Raw genomic sequence first — 19783 nt, 5'->3', positions numbered from 1 at the left:
AGCGAACCAACCTAAGGAACTCCGCCCTTTCCAAACAGTTCGAAGCCCCAGTAGGCCCCAGGGCTCTCGCTCCGGAGCCCCTCCCACACATGCGCGCTGGGGCCTCCACCGCCCCCCGCCCAGAATCCCAATCGGAGCATGCGCGGGCCGCTTGGCGCCAACTGTTGACCACCTCGGCTGGCGCCAAACTCGCGGACCCCGGGCGGTGTGCGTTGGCTACTACCTCGGCTTCGGGATGATCGGCCAGAAGACGCTCTACTCCTTCTTCTCCCCGAACCCCGCCAGGAAGCGAAGTGCTTGCAGTCCCGAGCCGGCCGACCCGGGGACCGGCGTGGCGGCCGTAGTTCAGAGCGGGGATGTGGCGGTGAGGAGCGGTTGGGGGCGGGGGGGGGCCTCTCGTGGGGCCAGGGGTCAGGGAGGCCGAAAAGGGTGAGGGGGGTGAGGAGGGCGAGGAGGGCGGCGGACCACGCGAGAGGGACCCAGACCGAGGGGATTGCGGGAATGTGCAGCTGACTGGGTGAACGCGGGCCGCCTCCACGTGTTCAAAACAGCCGCCTTAGCGACCCATCGGCGGCCATCCTGAGGGGCCAGCCAATGCGGGCGAGCCTCGGGGCCCACGCCGCCAATCAGAGGCGAGGGGGCTGGCCAGCCTGCCAATCAGGGGAGGGAAGGGGTGGGCCCCGGAGGGGAAGGTTTTGCCGCGAAAAGACCGCGTGGGGACGCCAGTGGCCAGGCCCGAGGGGGCGGGGCGGTGCGTCCAGAGCCCCATTCCCAGCCAACCCCTCGCGAGGCGCCGCGAGTCTTCCTCACAGACCCTTCTGCTCCCGCGTTGTTTCGGTACCAAACTCGAGACTGGGGGCCGCGGCCTTCTAGAGCCTGACCGGGATCAGTCCTGGGTCCCCGGGGCTAAAAATCCCCACGAATGGGGGTCCTCTGCCCCGGGCCGTTGGGTTGGGGGCGGAAGCTGCGGGTGCCCGGGAGGGGCCCGCGGCAGCTGGTGAGCCGCCTCTGCGGGGACCACCTACAGGCCAGCCCCGCCAAGAAGCCCCGGGCCGGGCCGGAGGAGCCGGGCACGCCGCCCTCGTCGCCGCTGAGCCCGGAGCAGTTGATCCGCATCCAGAGGAACAAGGCGGCCGCGCTGCTCAGACTCGCGGCGCGTAACGTGCCGGTGGGTTTTGGTGAGAGTTGGAAGAACCACCTCAGCGGGGAGTTCGGGAAGCCGTACTTCATAAAGGTAAACTTGGAGGCTGTGGGCGTCTTATGCTTAGAGCGGGCCAAGCCCACGGTTAGACGAGATGGCTTCCGTGCCTCCTGCTTTCCCTCCTTCAACCTTCTTTTCATGCTCAGGGGGTAAAATACAGTCAAGGTGTTTTCAATCTGCAGTTTAAGGTTTTTAAAAGGCTGTGAGATGATATCATGAAGCTTCTTTTAAAAGTTTTTTAAAATAATTTTTAAAAAATTAAAAATTTTTTTATTGTCGCTATTTTTATATTTAAAATTTTATTTTTATTTATTCTTGACTGCGTTGGGTTTTATTTTTTTTTAAATTGGAGTGTGGTTGCTCTACAATGTTGTGAACTATCACAGCTTCTACTAACCGGTTTAGTTACTTAGTCTGCTCTCAAGGAAAGAGTGGCGAAGTAAAACCACAAACTCCACAGACTAAAATCTGGGTTTAAAAAAAAAAAAAAGAGGGAGGGGTTTGCACCCGCGGGAAATCAGGGCCCAGAGCCAATCAACTTGGACCCAGCCCACAGGAAGCCCGAGGGAATTGAAAGGTCGGTGGGGTGCGGGGACTGTTTCAGATTTTCCCAGCAGAATTTGGGTATAGGACTTGGAAAAGATTTAGGTAATAGCTCTTTCCAGTTGAAACTTTGTGATTGAATTCTTATGCTTTCCTGTGAGAATTTGGTTTGTAAACCTAGTTTATCTTTCCATCAGCTTATGGGATTTGTTGCAGAAGAAAGAAAACATTACACTGTTTACCCTCCCCCTCACCAAGTCTTCACATGGACCCAAATGTGTGACATAAGAGATGTAAGTACAAGTTGTGGCTGAATTTTACTAAAATTACTAAAACGGGAGTAGGATTCAAATGGCATTTCTTAATTAGGGGCAGTGGAGTTAAACCACTATTCAAAATTTAGAAATAACACTAAAATTGTGGGGTTTGGCAGGCTATCTTTTACTGTGTGCCATTTATGCAACAAAAAAAGAGAAGTTTGTGCATAGATTATGTGCTATGACTTCTGGTTTTTTTTTTTATTTTTATTTTTTTAGTTTTAATTCTGAAACTGACCCCATGCCCATGTGAGGTATTACTGTGGTGGTGGGAGAACTGAGGCAGGGAGCAGTTAAGTGTCTTTCAGCTGGTTTCCGGCAACTCCACCTTGACTGGTAGTTCAGTCTTGACTGGTAGTTCTTTCTGTCTGACCACACTGCCTTGTAGCCGACTTCTGGCCTGAACACTCCTGTTGAAGACATCTCTTTGCTTTAGTTCATTGTGTACAATGCCTGCTCATTGGGAGCTCTGGTCACCTCAGACTCCTGTTCAGAAGCTTGATTGTGCCTTTACATAGTTCATAGCAAGTTCACAGCTGAGCGTGAATACAGACACATCCTGCTTTCCAGCCTCACCTCCACCTCCTATTCTCCTGGTTTGGAGCTGGACCGGGTAGTGACTCTCTCCTCACTTTTGTCTTTTGAAAACCAATTAGATCCGTCTCTGGCACCTCCTGGAAGCAAGCCTGTCCCCCCTTTGTGATGTGGATTTCCTCTAAACCTTCAGTATCTGCTTGCACTGGAGGTGTTCTGTTTTTTGTTCTCTTTTTTCCTTACTGATTTTATAAGCTGAGGGTGAGAATCCCACGACTTAATAAGTGTCTTAAGTCAAAGAGAAGCGAAATTGTTGAGGAAGCCATTGTGATAAGATTGCCACTCCTGTGCTCGCTTCGGCAGCACATATACTAAAATTGGAACGACACAGAGAAGATTAGCATGGCCCCTGTGCAAGGATGACATGCAGATTCGTGAAGCGTTCCATATTTTTATGTTTCAAGAGAACAGCGTCAAAACATGTATATTATCTAGGGTGAAACAGGTCACCAGCCCAGGTTGGATGCATGAGACAAGTGCTCGGGCCTGGTGCACTGGGAAGACCCAGAGGGATCGGGTGGAGAGGGAGGTGGGAGGGGGGATCGAGATAGGGAATACATGTATATCCATGGCTGATTCATGTCAATGTATGACAAAAACCACTACAATATTGTGAAGTAATTAGCCTCCAACTAATTAAAAAAAAAAAAGATTGCCACTCCTAGAGCTTAGCAAACTTCTTAATTTTCATTTTCAAGCAAGTACTTATCTTCTTGTTTACAGAGTTTAAAAAAAAAACTTAAGTCCTATTAAATTCAGTATTGGATTGCCCCTTGTTTGAAGTATGTGCTGTTTTGACTATCAGTGAGCAATACAGTAAAGAAAGTATAAGAAAAGAGCATGAAACTTATGAGGATCAGATGGCCCCGGGGGGCTTCTTTGCCCTTGAGCCTATGGAGGGCTGGGATGTTAACCTGGCTCCGCCAAGGCCCTTATCTAGGACAGGAATGGGAAAACTTTGCTGCTGAATGGTTTGCTTCACAGATATGCTGGGGCCCATGTGGGTACCAACCAGGGGGACAGAGAGGTCCATGAAAGCGGACAGGTCCAGTCTGGATTCTGAAGGATAAACTGTACTTCAGCTATCAAAGAAGATTTTAAGAAGGGACATGGCAGAAGTGTGGGTATGAAGAGAGGTGGGTGGGCACCCATCAAAAGGCCTAGTAGTGTGTAACACCGACCTTGACAATGACCTCAGTCTCCTCTGGGTCCATCCCTTAAGAGGACACAGGCAGACCTCGTTTTATTGCACTTCACAGATAACTGCGGTTTTTACAAATTGAAGTTTTGTGGCAAGCTTTTACTGTCAAATGATGGTTAGCATTTTTTTAGCCATAAAGTCCTTTTTAATAAGATCTGTGCTTTTTTTTTTTACCGCATGCAGTTGGACAGTTCGGGAACCAGAACAATTACATGACCTGTTTTATTGCCATATTCGCTTAATGAGAAGCTCTGGAATCAAACCCACAGTATCTCCTTGGTGTACCTGTACAGGGGAACAGGCACCTTCATAATGCAGCTGGTTGGGGATGGGAATTTCTTTTAATTTGTCGAAAAGCTGTCTGGCATATGTCTGAAAATTTTAAATACACTTAGCCTCTGACCAGCAACTCCACTCTTCTGAATCTATTCCATAAAAATAAAAGCAACAATGGGACTTCCCTGGTATCCAGTGGTTAGGACTTCTCACTTCCAATACAGGGGGCACAGGTTCCATCCCTGGTTAGGGAGCTGTTAATGAGATCCTGCATGCCACAGAGCATGGCCAAAAATTTTTTTAAAAAAGCAACAGTATGTAAAGATACATATAGTAGGATGTTTACCTCATTGTTTTTTGTAAGGGAAAAATTTGGGAAACCACTGACTGCCCGTTAATGATTGAGTTCTATTGACTTAAAGGAGGCTTATGACGTATGACATGAGAAACACAAAAGCTGTAGAGTGATGAGTCCAGTGACCTTCATATATAGGTGATTATAAACAGTTGGATCAAGATGGGATAGAAGTGACCGCTTGGTATGTTTCTGGACGGTCATACTGTGACAAGGGCGTAACTCCTTTTATAATTTGAAAAACGAAGGGGATAAAAGCAAAGTTGATCCCCAATTGTTTCAAACATCGGGGTCGGAGAAGGTAGGGGGGCGTTGCAGCAGGTGACTGAGGGCAGGATAACTTGGTAATGCAAAGTCACGGTGCCAAGTCACACCTCCTCCCTGCCAGGGGCCCTGGGTGGGATGGGGCGGGGGCTGCCCTTGCCCTCACAGTGTCCCGGTGTGTGAGTTGGCAGCCAGGTGTCCCCTCGCACTGCTGGTGCCACACTGATCCTCGCCATCTGGTGTTCACAGGTGAAGGTCGTCATCTTGGGGCAGGACCCATATCACGGACCCAATCAAGCTCACGGGCTGTGCTTCAGTGTTCAGAGACCCGTGTCGCCCCCGCCCAGGTAGGCAGGCTGTGAGGGTGGCTCCAGTCGTGTGACTGCTTTTAGATGCGTGCTTTGCAGGTTACAGGTGCGCCTGTCTGTGGGACCTCCCCTCGCCTTTGGAGCAGGATTTCTCTGCTGGCCTTTGGGGCTGGGTCTTTGTTGTGGTGGGCGCTGGGGCTACCCTGTACGATATTCAGCAGCACCCCTGGCCTGCAGTACTGCCCCTATTTGTGATGATAAAAAATGTCTTCAGATGTTTCCAGAAGTGCCCCGGAGGGCAAATCACCTCTGGTCAAGAACCCCTACTTTGGAGGATTTCACATATCATTTGTAAATATAATAAACTTATTAAAGATATAAACTTTAAACCCATTGGTTGAGGGTGGTGGTAAATCTTGGGCTAATTTGCCGGGTTTTCCAAAGTTCTCGTCCCTAAGCAGTGACTGAAGTAAAGGCGTTCAGCAGGTGTGCCTACCAGAAAGAAGGAAGGGCAGCCCCGAGGGCGGGCTTTGCAGGTCATAATTTGCGTGTATGCTGGTGGGTCCTAAACTGTCAGAATGGTACTTAAGATTCTGGGGTTTTTGTTTTCCTTCTGGCTTGCTTTCAGTTTGGAAAACATTTATAAAGAGCTGTCTACAGACATAGATGGTTTTGTTCACCCTGGTCATGGAGATTTATCCGGATGGGCCAAACAAGGTAAGCTAACCAATGCTTGATGTGTTTTGAGTGGATTTCAAGAGTCTTCTCTTTTCTGTCTGGCCGGCTTATATTTTTATTTTTTTTTTAATTTATTTATTTTTTTCAATATTAAGGTTTATTTTCTTTTTCCTCCAGAGTGAGGTTAAGTAACAACTTAAATAATTTTCAGGATGTATAAATGAGCATCCATTCGGAAAGAACATTACTGCTTAAAAGTGACTATCTAAGAAATATTTTGCATGTAATAAATATATTCTATGTTTAGGTTAACAGGCACCATCTCGAGAGCAAAAAAGTTTTTTTAACCAATAAATAAATTACATTCAAGAAAACAAAGTGTTTCTCTCTGAAGTATGATATATCCTTAAATGTTTTTCTTCATATAGCACCCAAACTTTCAAACTGTCTAGAAATAGCTTCTAAATATAACGCATACCTAAAGTCATAAAAATAAAAGGCAAAAAAAAATCAATACAGGACAAAACTTAGTTTATATTAATTCCCCATTCAATAAAATATCAATTGCCAATTTATTAAGTGAACTGTAAATATGCAATGTTAGTGCTGAAATCTGAAATATATATTTTTAAAAGTCACTCTTTCTCAAAGTATTTAAAATATTGCATCTCTGGCGGCAAACCTGAAAACTATCATTTTATTTCTCTGGTTTTCATACTTCCACTCCCAAACTTCCACTCCCAACCCTATCCTTTAATTCTTTAACAGCCAGCCAGTTTGTTTCCTTTTTTTTTTTTTTTTCTTTTTGGAGTAAATACAATATATCCCAAACACAAACACTGACAATACTCCTTGGTAAACAAGGAAGTCCCAAAACAGTCCAAGCCTATAGCTTCACTCCCAAAGTGTGGCACAGGCTAAATGATAAGGAAAAAAAACAATCAATGGCCCTTATTGATGCAATCAGAATGCTCTTGAGAGTCCACAACTGTTTTGAGAATTTGCTGATGTAATCCTGAAGAAAGTTTCAACACATTTTGCAGACAAATATCAGAGAATAAGTCTTTGATTAATAATTTTTCTATTTATTTCTGCCAAGGCAACTGAAAACACGAAAGCCTTTTCATCAGAGAGGTTAGCATAGATGTCAATTTCCTTTTCCTGTTTCTTCTTTCTTCCTCATGTTTTTTGGCAGATGCACTTTTAGGTCTTCCTCTTCCTCGTCTGATATGATCTGAATGGCTGTTACTTCGAGACCTCTTTCTGTTCTCTAAATCGTTATTTACTGTAGAATTTATCTTCTCTCGCCTAACTCTCTCTGTTCGCCTCCTCTTGGCCTCATGCTTGTTTTCTGTAGAAGATGTGATTTTTCTGGGTGTTTTTCATTTAAAAGTTTTCTGCTAATAAATAAGTAACCACAGGGACATGATTTACATGCAACAGGAACCTGTTGGTCGCACTCCGGGCATGATTTGGTGGCCATCTTCACTTTCTTAGCTCGAGTTGCAGCCATGCTTTTCTCAGGCGGTGGTGGCGGCGGTTCGGACTCCTTATATTTTTAAACCCATGTGGAACTAGAGAGCTCTAGTAAAGTGGCTAAGTTTAAGTCAAGAAATGTATCTCATCCTGCAGTCAGTGTTTATGTGTAACGTAAAAGAGAAAATTAGTTCCTTGGCATCCATACTTCACATTTATCCGCTTGGACCATTCAGAAGGCAGCCTCAGTTTTCTCATTTCGATACATGACTTGTGTGTGTTTAGTACCTATATACAGGACTTTTTCTTTCTTTCTGAACAAATAAACTATAACCAGGAAAAGGAAAGAATATTTACTGTTTGTTTTCTTGCAGTGAGAGTTTTGTTTCAGTGAAATGTCTTGGCTTTCTTGTGTTAAATTCTGAGGTTATTTCCTGTCACTTAGGAAATATATGCATATATTTTTTAAACAGTTCTTTCCCATGTTGGACAGAATGTATGATTGCACACTCGGAAGGTGTTGAAACTGTAGAGGTGAAAATAAATGTCTCCCAGAGGCACCTGCTAACCCTGTCCTGATGCTACCTGGTTCTGTCATGCACTGAGCTCATTATTGGGTTTCGGGGCTGACTCATTTCGGCCTCTTTTTTTTTTTTTAATTTTATTGGTGTATGGTTGATTTTACAATGTTGTGTTAATCTCTGCTTTATAGCAAAGTGATTCCATTATACAGATTCTTTTTCATATTCTTTTTCATTTTGGTTTGTCAAGATATTGATATAGAGTCCCCTGTACACAGGACCTTGTTGCTTGTCCATCATATATATAATAGTTTGATCTGCTAACCCCAGACTTCCAATTTATCCCTTCCCCTTGGCATCCGCAAGTCTGTTCTCTGTTATCTTTGAGTCCGTTTTTGTTTCATGGACATGTTCATTTGTGCTGTATTTTAGACTCCACGTTTCAGCCTCCCTGGAAACCGCTTTTTCGCTGTGTGTTCGCAGGTGTTCTCCTGCTCAATGCTGTCCTCACAGTCCGGGCACATCAGGCCAATTCTCATAGAGAGAGAGGTTGGGAGCAGTTCACCGACGCCGTCGTGTCGTGGCTCAATCAGAACGCCCACGGCCTTGTCTTCTTGCTCTGGGGCTTTCACGCTCAGAAGAAGGGCAGTGCCATTGATAGGGTATGTTGTGTGGGGTTTTTATTTTTTTAATAGTTTAAACCAGGCTAGAGAATTCTAAGAATTCAGTTATGTAGTCCCAGAAAATCCATTTCTTAAAATGAAACTTATTTTTCCTTACAGCTATGATAGTATTAGGTTTCTCATTAAAAATTGAACAGAACTCAGGGACATTGCTGGCAGTCCAGTGGTTAAGACCTCTTGCTCCCAATGCAGGGAGTCTGGATTCCATCCCTGATTGGGGAACTAAGATCCCACATGTCACGTGGCGAGGCAAAAAAAAAAAAAAGCAAGAAGGAGAACTGAACAGACCTCAGATGAAATGATTAGTGGTGTAATGAGGAAAGCAGTTGGCCAGCTTCTGCTTAGATGCAGTTGATAACACTGGCGTAAACTTGCCATATACATGGAAAACTACAAAACTACACAGGTCCTTGGGTTCCGTAATGTAACAAACGATGCAGTAAATGATGAGTCAGGTAAGTCTCTTGGTTTCAACAAGTTTGAGGGTATATAGAAAACATGAAGAGTCCCACTTCAGTGCAAGTTTAACTTCCCCCATGAAAACATTGTCAGTGCTCTGGTTGCCAGTCCCTGACACCACTAATTCAGCTCTTCAGTCTCTGCCCTCCCCGCATCCTCCCCCAGTCTGTTCCTTCCTTCTCCACTTACTTACCAAAGCACCCATGCATACCCAGTTACTGTGATGAAAAACCAGAAGTCATCCTAAAAAGTTAAGATCCCACGCTTCCACTGCAGGGGGCTTGGGGTTCCAGCCCTAGTCGAATCCCCACATGCGCCTTGACCAAAAAAAGCCCACCAAGAAGTCATCCTCTAGTCCTTTCCCTCATGCCTTTAACCCAGTCCTAAAACCACCCTGATCCTGCCACCCCTCTGGGCTGAGCCCTGGCGTTTCTCTGGGATGCCTGTCACGGACTGCAGGTAAAGCTGGTTTGACGGAGGCTGGAGACTGGTGGTTGTGGGGCTGGGACGGGGGGCGGCATGCAGGTGGGCAACAAGGAGGAGTGCTTAGCTTGGGCTGCTGGAGGCACTGAACTGGGCAGTGACGCTGGGTGAAGTCCCAGTGTAGACACGTCAGTAAGTGAAGCAAAGGGACAGACCAAGACGGCCTGGCAGTCGGCGGTGTGTCAGGCGTGCAGCACGCTGAGGCCCCGGCCCCGTTGAGCAAGCCGAGCACTTACGCAGTGACTCACCTGATCTTAGCAAAGGCTGTGTCCGGGGCAAGGCGTGGGGGGTACACGGACTCCCCTTTGCACCGGCTCAGGGAGGCGAGGTCGCTTGCCCACTTGTAGTGAGTGGAGCTTCTGACTCTGATTTGGGCATCCCGCTCACCTGGGTGGGCCTGCGGGCGAGGGTTCCAAGCCAGGTCAAGACTGGACTCTAAGGTCATTTATCCTCTCTATTTTCTCTGAAGTGGAGTTCCATCTTAATTTTTTTCTGTAAAGGTTTTTTGTGAATGAGCAGGATATTTTCAGGTATTTTTATTTTGGGGAGGGAATAGTAGGAATAAAACCCGGCATAAATGAACTGACGGCTCAGTAGGGTCTGCTTATCTAGGTAATGAAATATGTATAGGAGTCATTTCCAGTCTGTCTTAGGGGAGGTTTGTGGTCAGAAGTGCTCTTACCCAGTATATCTGTAATCTGTAGTATTAAATATGGTTCAGTTTGAAAGTAAATAAGCACACATGTTCTAGATTTCTCTTCCCCCTTCTCCCTCCCCTTCCCACCCCCCCCCTCCCCGCCACCGCTCATGGACACACCAGCCATTCACAGCCTTTCTTCTCAGCCCCTGCCCACCTGCCCACCTGCCCACCTTAACCTCATACATCTCATCTTGTCCAGAGCGCTCAGACACCTCCCTGGAAAGCCTTGACTGGGGTCACCAGCTGGGGTCTGGGGGTGGCCTCGGCCTGCCTCTCAGCCTCTGAACTCCAGGCCCCCTGAACCACCTGGGTTTCTTGTGGGCGTCCCACTCCCCTGCCTGCCTTTGTCCAGCATGTGGAGGTCTATGTGTGGCCCAGGCTGGCTGCTGACTTGTCCTTTGGCGTGCACACAGCTCGCGTGTTGAGGGACCTGCCCTGCTTCCCAGATCCTGTGCTGAGCACCTGGCCTGCACCCCTTCCTGATGCTCTGTGCACAAGACCCAGCTTTGTTCTTCATGGGATCTTCCCGGTTGTCACTGCTTTACTCCCAGGCCCAGGTGAGGAGCGGCCTAGGGATGGTCAGCGACTCCCTGGAGGGTGCCCCCACTGCCGAAGGGCAGGGCCAGCACCTGGATCCAGCCTGCCCGGCCTCCCCAGCAGCCCCTCCTGGACCAAGCTCCCTGAAAGCAGACGTGTCTTGAAAGACAGTTATTTGCTGGGTGTTGTGTTAGTTGCTTAGTCGTGCCTGACCCCACGCGACCCCATGAACTGTGGCCCGCCAGGCTTCTCTGTCCGTGGATTCTCCAGGCAAGAACACTGGAGTGGGTTGCCATTGTACTGCCCTCCTCCAGGGGGTCTTCCCGAGCAGGGATCGACCTGGCATCTCCTCCACTGCTGGAGGATTCTTTACCATCTGAGACAGGAACGACTTGTTGGGTGATTTTTAAGTTAAATACAGGAAAGAATCAGGAAGAAAACAAAAATGGTCCAGGATCTTCCCACTCAGTTAACTACAGGTGGCATTTTAATAAGTTTTAAGTATTCTGTTTTTGTGGTGAGATGATTGAAACAGCAAAGCAAGGTACAGAATGGAAAGGAAATACCTTCCACTCCTTCCCCTAAAGGAACTACTATAATTAGTGTCTTGGGTCTTATCTGCTCCCCCCCTCCCCTGGAAGTTTTTTTTTTTAATGCATTTATCCCTTCCTATCTCTCTTTTTCCACTTGTGACAGATTTCAGAGGGCTCCTCCTGTCAGCATGTGTAGCTTGACCTTGTTCTTCTAGTAGCTGTGCAGTGTTGCATTGTCAGAACCTTTAGGAAAATGTGTGTGATCTTCTGCACACATAGCACTGGGTTTAGAGCAGGCTTCACCAGCTAGGAGCCACGCAGCTGTGTTCCTCCTCATCCCTGCATCTTTGTGGAGATGCATGCACCACTGAGTCCCTTACCAGAGGCAGTCTCAGCAGTGGGACTGCTGGGACATCCCACACAGAGTGCCCAGCAGAAGGTGGAGAGGGAGGGGTCTTCTGCTTTCTCGGAGCCTCCTCCCACGGTAGTGGCTGTACCAGCCATTGGAGGATGAATGCACGCACAGACCTGTGCAGACGCTGCAGATTTAGAGCTGGCACAGCGGAGCGGAAGAGCTGATGGGAAGGGCAAATGCCAAGCGGTTTGGCTAAAAGTCCCAAATGTGCCCCCACGGTCTCACTGCCCGTCTCCTCCTCTTTCAGAAGCGGCACCACGTACTGCAGACCTCACACCCCTCGCCGTTGTCGGTGTACAGAGGCTTCTTCGGATGCAGGCATTTCTCTAAAACTAATGAGCTGCTGCAAAAGTCCGGCAAAGAGCCCATCAACTGGAAGGACCTGTGACCTGGATCCTGGGGGTGATGTTGATCCTGGGGATTGGGGTCTCTGAGCAGTTTTCTAGAAGCTGCGAAATAGAAGTATTGGTTGTTTATGAAGTCGAAATAAGAAGAAAATCTCCCTCATGATTCTTAAGCACCCTGCACAAGGGAATGTGTTTCAGGCGGAGCAGCCATGAGCCAGGCTGCCTGGGAGTGGCGACTTTATTCAGCTAGAGATAACTGGACCGCACCAGCTGTGGCTCAGGCTTCCCGGAAGGGACCTGAGGTCGAGTACTGACTCTTCCCCTTTGTTACCACCTTCGTGGTCAGAGCAGGGAGAGAAGCCTCTTCTGTTAAAGCCAGCTGCTGCTTGTTTTTACCTGATAGGTTAGACTTTAGGTTTGGGGATGCTGACTGTTTTTATTTGGAAAGGCCCCCTTTGCCTACCCTGGCATTTCAGTCTGATCTGTGGTCTTTCATGGAGCCCTCAGGAAGACTGAGGATGTTTTGCCAGTTCCCAGAAATTAGGGATTGATTTCCTGCCTGTAGTAGAGGTGAAAATTGCTAAGGAACCATCCTTGGTGTGAACTTTCAGTGAATAGAAGCTGGGAAAAGCAAACTTGGTCTTGTTTATACAGTAATTCTTCAGGTGTTTCTAAGGAGTAAGCTATGGAGGTTGAACATGAAGCAGAAAGTGTTTTTAGGAGGAAAGAAATGCTTTCTTCCTGGGTACATCCTGAGTTGAAGTTTTTGAGCCACCAAAGACTGCCAATGCTGTTTTTTTCATTTAGAGGGGCGGGGGTGGGACTGAAATCACCTTAGGATTTTTCTTTTCTGCAACACTGGTGAATTTTGCTTTTTTAAAAAGATACACAGATATGTATATATATTTTTAATCTTTTTAAGCGACAACCTTTATTAGGTGTGCACCTCCATCCCCAGATGACACAGTTTTGCTGTAAGCTGGGTTTAAAGGGTTAACCCGGCTGGGTTTAAAGCTGCCTGAGTTTGATAATAAAAGACTGTTGAAGTTTCACTTGTGCCTAGTTCTTCTGGGTCCTGGGTGGATGCCCTTGGACTACTCTTAACCTGGGGTCACCATGGCAACCATTGTGGGCAGGAAGGGCCACACTTGCCTGTGTTTCCTCCTTTCTCCCACCCCTGCCCCACTGCCTGGCAGCCTCGGGAAGCCCTGGGCCTCCTGAGAGGGGCTCAAGCCGGAGGAGGTGAGGCGTGCTCAAAGCTGGGCACCCCTTCCCCCCAACCCCAAGTAGCACCCTGAGCGCTGTGGAGCGTGGGCAGGGGCTAGATGGGATTGGGATCTGCTGGGACCCTCAGGGAACCTCTTCGGGCTGGAAAACATATTTTTCCTGCTCTTAATGTTGAGAAAGCAGCCATGGATCACCAGGCATTTGAAGCATGTGCAAGTCAGAGGCCAAGATGGCAAATAAGGCAGATGCACTGGAGACTAGTTGCTGCAGACACAGATTATTCTAGAAGAAAACATCAGAAACTGCTAACATTGATCCCTGTGGGGAAGCAACCTGGGTAGTTGAAGGACAAGAGGGAAGCAGACTTCCTACTGAACTTCTTTTGAACCTGTAAAATTATTTTAAACTTTGTTCTCATTTACCTTTCAGCCGGCTCCCTCTCATGTTTATATTTTACTGAACCACAGTACAGGGACCAAGACCAGGAATCAAAACGGTACAGGGGCTTCCCTGGTGGTTCAGTGGTAAAGAACCTGCTCGCCAGTGCAGGAGATGCAGGTTCGATCCCTGGTCCCAGTAGGTTCCACATGGTGAGTACCAGCTACCGATCCCACGTGCCCCAGAGCCCGTGCTCTGAAACGAGAGGAGCCCAGGCGTCAGAGTGGCCCCTGCTTGCTGCAACTAGAGAAAAGCCTGCACAGCGGCGAGGACCCAGTGCAGCCAGAAAAACTTAAAAAATGCAGTTGCGTTAAAAACGTTTGTACAATGCTGCCTACTAAATATGAGCTTTATTCAAATTTCTCATTTTCCCAGGAATGTCCTTTCTGTAACCGGATCCGGGATGTCACATTACACTTTGCTATAATGTCTCGTTCAGTGCTGGTCTGTGACATGTTCTCAGTCTTTCCCTTGATTTATCAATTTATACATTTTTGGCAATAACACAGAAGCTATGTGCCCTTCTTGGTACACCATCTCAGGGAATTGAGATTACTTTGTTCCACATGGACTTGTGCCTGTGGATTCCAGTGCATTCTTGCTCCTGGCTGCCTCAGATCTGTCCCGACACCCTGGCCCGGGGCTTCAAGCTCCAGTGTCAGACTCAAGGATATAGCCCTCCAGAGACAGCTTACATTAAGTAACCCCTACAAATCACCTAGCACTTCCCAGGTGGCACAGTGGTAAAGAACTCACCTGCCAATGCAGGAGATGCAGGTTCAATCCCTGGTTCAAGAAGATCCCCTGGAGTAGGAAATGACGACCCATGCCAGTATTCTTGCCTGGAAAATTCCATGGACAGAGGAGCCTGACGGTTTACCATGGTGGGGGGTGGTTGCCGGTGGTGGGGGGTCATAAAGAGTTGGACACAACTGAGGGACTAAACAACAACAGACCACAGTCACCTAAGTTCAAATGCCTGTGACAGATCCCTTACCCTCTGTGGCTGGCTGTTTCTGCTTGAACCCTAGCAGAGGAGGGACGTTGGTTCAGAGCAGGTGGGTCCTTAGAGCTCAGGGCCTCCAAAGGCCGTCAGCTTCAGCGTCCTCCCAGCAGGTCTGCTCCCAATCCAGCTTTCCCACCTGCCCGGTAGCCATCAGCGGAGGAGGAGGACAGACCCTCCCCAGGCTGGCACTGACAACAAAAGGCTCCACCCCCTGCTGACCCCTGGGCCAAACAGGGAGACTGACCATCAGCCCTACACAACCAGATGCTCTGCCACAGGGGCGTTTTGGTAAACGGACCTCTTAGAACTGGGGTACCCTGGGGACAAGGCTGGTATGGGACTCCGTGGGTGGAATCATCCACTCCCTGGGAGGAGGGTTTGGGCTGCAGCATCCAGGGTGGGACACTGCTCTGGGACTCAGTTGGGCAAAGAGCCACACGTGAGCTGGGCTTGGTGACGGCCCATCTCTGCAGCTTGGGCCTTGGGTGGCCACCAGGGGGCGCTGAGGCCACGCCCAGGAAGGCAGTGACGTCCCCAGGGGTGTCAGGGTGGCTGGGAGGTAAGAAGAATTCTGGGTAGAGGAGCCAGAGTCTTCAAGGTTGAGCAGGGCAAATGCCGTGTGCAAGGCAACTCACTGTACCTGCAGGAACTCTGTGCTTTGGCTCCATCTCCTCCCCCTTGGGCAGCTGGAATTCAGAGCTGCGTTAGTGTCACCTGGGGCCCCCGGGGGAACTACAGCGTGTAGGGTGGGGGGCCGAGGGTGGCAGGTCTTGGCCACTTGAGGGTTTCTGTTACCCCTCCTCTGCTTACAGATCATGTGACCCACCGACCCCAGTTCAAGCCACAGCTTCCCCATCTGTACAATAAGGGAGTGGGCTGAAGGGTCCTTCAGGTCTTAGTTGCAGCACATGGGATCTCCGTTGCATCGTGAGGAATCTTGCTTTGCAGCACACAGAATTCTCTAGTTGTGTCCCTTGGGCTCCAGAACGCGAGGGCTCAGTTGCTCCGCAGCATGTGGGATCTCTGTTCCCTGACCAGGGATCGAACCTTCGTCCTCTGCATTGCAAGGTGGATTCACAAGCACTGGACCACCAGGGACGTTCCTAGTATTTCATTTAATCTTCTCAACCACGTGGTGAAGTCATTAGATAAAAAAACAGGCTTAGCCGTTTGCCCCAAGCCACAGGTGACAGAGCAAGGATTCAGAGACAGATCAGTTTGCTTTCAAAGCCCAGTAGTCCTGCCGCTACTGACCCTCTGCCCAGATCATAGTTTCTTGCCGTTATTAGGGAGGGATTTTCAGTGGAGTGTTAAAAAGTTTCCCCGAGTTACAACGGCTCCCCCTGGAGACGTCCGAGGACTGGTCTGCATTTAGAGAGATGGCTCTTCCAAAGGCTTGTATGAGCTCCTGTGGAGTGAAGTAGTCTGGGTAAACAACCTAAGCACCGTCATTGGCTGAGCCCTTGACCTGCATTTTTTTCATCCCCTACTCCAGGCTGCCTCTGATGATACCTAGGCTTCAGGAGAACCCGGGCAGCAGGCAAGAAATACGCTTCCTCCTTGTAAGTCCACTGGAGAAAATCCCACGAAATTCACTATTTGATAACTCTTCCTTCTTGAAAAACATGTCCAGAAATGAAGTTGCTCTGGCAGGGTGAAGCTGAAATCATTTGTGCGTTAGTTCAGCGCCCTTAATGGTTTTTCCACTTGCCAGGCCATTTATCTTTTCTCAGAGCACAGTGGAATGCCCTTTTGTGTGGCCTTGGCTCTACCCCCCCTACCCCCAGCTCTGGCTCGGATCTGGAAGTGACATTTGTTCTACAAGCCTCTGGCCCCCCTCCCTCCACACACGCCCCCCAGCTGTGGAACACTCTGTAACCGTGGCACAGAGCCAATTTATGTCTTCTCTGCCAGTCCCTGAGACAGCCACCTGACCCTGCATGGGAACGGAGCTATTTGGTTTTGAATTTTCTTCCCCTGAGTCCTGAAAAATAGGAGACACTTCATCAGGTGGCATCTTTCTTCAGAGGGTTTTTGCAAAATCTCTTGTGGGGAGAGAAGCCAGGAGATCTTTTGAAAGTGATCGTCTTGAGCCTTCACTGTGGGCTTGTTCGAGAAGACATTTCATGAACACCCCACGACCTGCTCGGGGTTAATTTTCCGCATGTGTCAGGAGGGCCAAAATGACTTTGTATTGCTGATGGCAGCTTGGACTTGCAACAACCCGTGGTTGAGACATCTAGGGATTTTGAAATAAAGCGAGGAATGGGATTAAAAAAAGGGGGACAGAACTTTTCCCCCCTCCGCCTGGCTTATGCCTGCTCTTCAGAGCCTTGGAAGTGGAGTGCCCTGGGGATATTTTTAAACATCAGGAGCTAGTTCATTTGAAAGTGACATTTATAGTCACCGCAATGAGCAGCTGGCTAGCTGACATTCAGATCCTCAGCAAAAAGGGAACCCAGAAAACAGCCTGGATGCCCAGTTGAAAGGACATGGGGAAAGGAAAGAGGCAGAGGTAAGTGGTAAGTGAGCTCTCCTCTCCCTGGGGTCACTGACCACACAGCCATTGTCCAGGTGGACAGAAATCCAATGCGTAGTGAGGGCAGCCTGCGGACAGAAGCATGGCTGTCTGTGCGAAGCTGATGGAAAGGGCTGGAAATGCAATGGAGATGAAGGGCCTTTCTTTGCTTCTATAAATGGTTGTGTTGCTGGGGATCCCTGTGCGAACTTTTATCAGAGTTTAGGTTTACCTAAAAGGCAAGGGGGGAGATTTTTGACTCCTAAACTTCTGTCTTCAGGAAGAGAATTCTGTTTCCTATAGATGTCTGATCTCTCAAACTTTTTTTTTTTTAAACGCAGACTCTTAAGAGTCAAGCATTTCTGGTGTCCTCTGTGGCTAGAAAGACATGATTTTGTTGCAGTTTGAAAAAGCGTAGTACCAAGGAAGTCTTGAATCAGCACGTAGTAAAACAAGGCGCCTCCTTGAACCATCCTTCGGTCTGTCTCACCTCCTTCCAGGGAGCCTTACCTTTAACAACGCATGCTTTAACGTGTGTGCATGCTCAGTTGCTTCTGGGTCTGACTCTTTGTGACCCCATGGACCCCATGATCCCGCCAGGCTCCTCTGTCCATGGGATTCTCCAGGCAAGAATACTGGAGTGGGTTGCCGTGCCCACTCGGGATCTTCCCGACCCAGGGATCGAACCTGAGTCTCTTATGTCCCCTTCTTAGGCAGACAGGTTCTTTACCACTAGTGCCACCTGGGAAGCCCCTTTACAGTGCACAGTTTAGTATAAAACTTCCCAGACCTTATATCCTTCAGACTTTTTGTTCTGAACATGTACTGTGTTCTTGATCCTGTCTCTCACGTCAGCCATTACTGTTATTTTGACACACACAGGCACGACTGAGGGGGAGTTCCCAGGAAGCAGGTCTTTTTCAATTTAAAAACTGGAAGGTATAGACATGGTTTTTAAAATAATTTTTGCTTCTAACAGTGTCTTGGGACATCTTTTCCAAGATGTGATTTCTTTACTGACCTCTCTAGGTTTTAAATGGAAAGACCCAGCCCATCCTAAGTCAGGTGATCAGAGTTGCAAGCATCCCCATATTGTGACTTTATTTGAAGAACTCTGGGAAGGTGTTTTGTATTCATGCAAGAGTTTTATGTGCCCCTGCTTGGGTGTTGTGTGAACTCCCTCAGCCTCTTGTTACCTTCAGATCTGAGATAGAAATTAGAGTATGACTTTATACCAGATACTTGATCTTTATGGGAAAATAAACACTTTAATTAGCCAATGCAGGAGACCCAGGTTTGATCCCTGGGTCAGGAAGATACCCTGGAGAAGGAAATGGCAACCCATTCCAGTATTCTTTCTTTTTAAACTACACTTGTTTGTTTTTAATTGATTGATGATTGCTTCACAATATTGGTTTGATTTCTACCATACATCAGCATGAATTAGCCATCGGTGTGCATATGTCTCCTCTCTCTTGAACCTTCCTCCTACCTCCCCAGCCTTCCCCGCCCCTCTAGTTTCTTACAAAGTCCTGGTTTGAGTTCCCTGAGTCCTACAGCAAATTCCCATTGGCCATCTATTTTACGTGTGGCAGTGTACATGCTTCCATGCTCCCCGCTCCATTCATCTCACCCGCTCTTTCCTCTCCCCTGCCCTTGTCCACAAGCCTGTCTTCTATGTCTATATCTCATTGCTGTCCTGCAACTAGATTCATTAGTACCATCTTTCTAGATTCCCTGTATATATATGTTAATATATCTGTTTCTATTTTTCTCTTTCTGACTTACTTCACTCTGTATAATAGGCGCTAGGTTCATCCACCTCATTAGAACTGACTTGAATGTGTTCTTTTTTATGGCTTAGTAGTATTCCATTGCGGAGAGGGCAATGGCACCCCACTCTAGTACTCTTGCCTGGAAAATCCCAGGGACAGAGGAGCCTGGTAGGCTGCAGTCCATGGGGTCGCTAAGAGTCAGACATGACTGAACGACTTCACTTTCACTTTTCACTTTCATGCACTGGAGAAGGAAATGACAACCCACCCCAGTGTTCTTGCCTGGAGAATCCCAGGGTTGGGGGAGCCTGGTGGGCTGCCGTCTATGGGGTCTCACAGAGTCGGACACGACTGAAGCGACTTAGCAGCAGCAGCAGCAACAGTATTCCACTGTATATATGTACAACATCTTCTTTATCCATTCATCTGTCGACGGACATCTAGGTTTCTTCCATGTTCTAGCTATTGTAAATAGTGCTGCAATGAACATCAGGGTACATGTATTTTTCTCAGTTTTGGTTCCTTGGGATGTATGCCTAGGAGTGGTACTGGTGGGTCACATGGTGGTTTTATTCCTAGTTTTTTAAGGAATCTCCATACTGTCTTCATAGTGGCTGTAGCAATTTACATTCCCACCAGCAATATAAGAAGACTCCTTTTTCTCCACACCCTCTCCAGCACTTGTTGTTTGTGGATTTTTGGATGATGGCCATTCTGACCCGGTGTGCCACTCCATTATTCTTGCTGGGAAATCCCATGGCAAGAGGAGCCTGGCGGGCTACAGTCCTGGGGGTCGCAAGACTTGTACATGACTCAGTGACTGTGTGTGTATTCTGGTTGCTTCAGTGATGTCCGAATTTTTGTGACCCCATGAACCATAGCCCGTCAGGCTCCTCTGTCTGTGGGATTCTCCAGGCAAGAATACTGG

At 48.1% G+C, this 19783-nt stretch overlaps 1 protein-coding gene, 1 non-coding gene and 1 pseudogene across 2 annotated transcripts; 2 read left to right on the top strand and 1 right to left on the bottom strand.

Annotated features, from left to right (window-relative positions):
- The first annotated feature begins 147 nt into the window (after positions 1 to 147).
- On the top strand, positions 148 to 12943 carry UNG (uracil DNA glycosylase). The gene is made up of 7 exons (XM_070475445.1): positions 148 to 364; positions 1028 to 1234; positions 1942 to 2037; positions 5001 to 5098; positions 5688 to 5776; positions 8218 to 8396; positions 11792 to 12943. Exons 1-7 carry the CDS (start codon positions 236 to 238, stop codon positions 11930 to 11932), a joined length of 939 nt encoding a protein of 312 aa, XP_070331546.1. The 5' UTR covers positions 148 to 235; the 3' UTR covers positions 11933 to 12943.
- On the top strand, positions 2943 to 3049 carry LOC139037939 (U6 spliceosomal RNA). Its single transcript, XR_011490877.1, has one exon. It is a non-coding gene; the product is annotated as a U6 spliceosomal RNA (small nuclear RNA).
- LOC110126401 (UPF0547 protein C16orf87 homolog pseudogene) lies at positions 6514 to 7250 on the bottom strand (annotated as a pseudogene).
- Positions 12944 to 19783: the final 6840 nt, after the last annotated feature.

Source organism: Odocoileus virginianus, chromosome 12 (genome assembly GCF_023699985.2).
Source record: "Odocoileus virginianus isolate 20LAN1187 ecotype Illinois chromosome 12, Ovbor_1.2, whole genome shotgun sequence".
In the NCBI taxonomy this organism is placed as follows: domain Eukaryota; kingdom Metazoa; phylum Chordata; class Mammalia; order Artiodactyla; family Cervidae; genus Odocoileus; species Odocoileus virginianus.
This window is presented reverse-complemented; position numbering and strand designations above follow the sequence as displayed.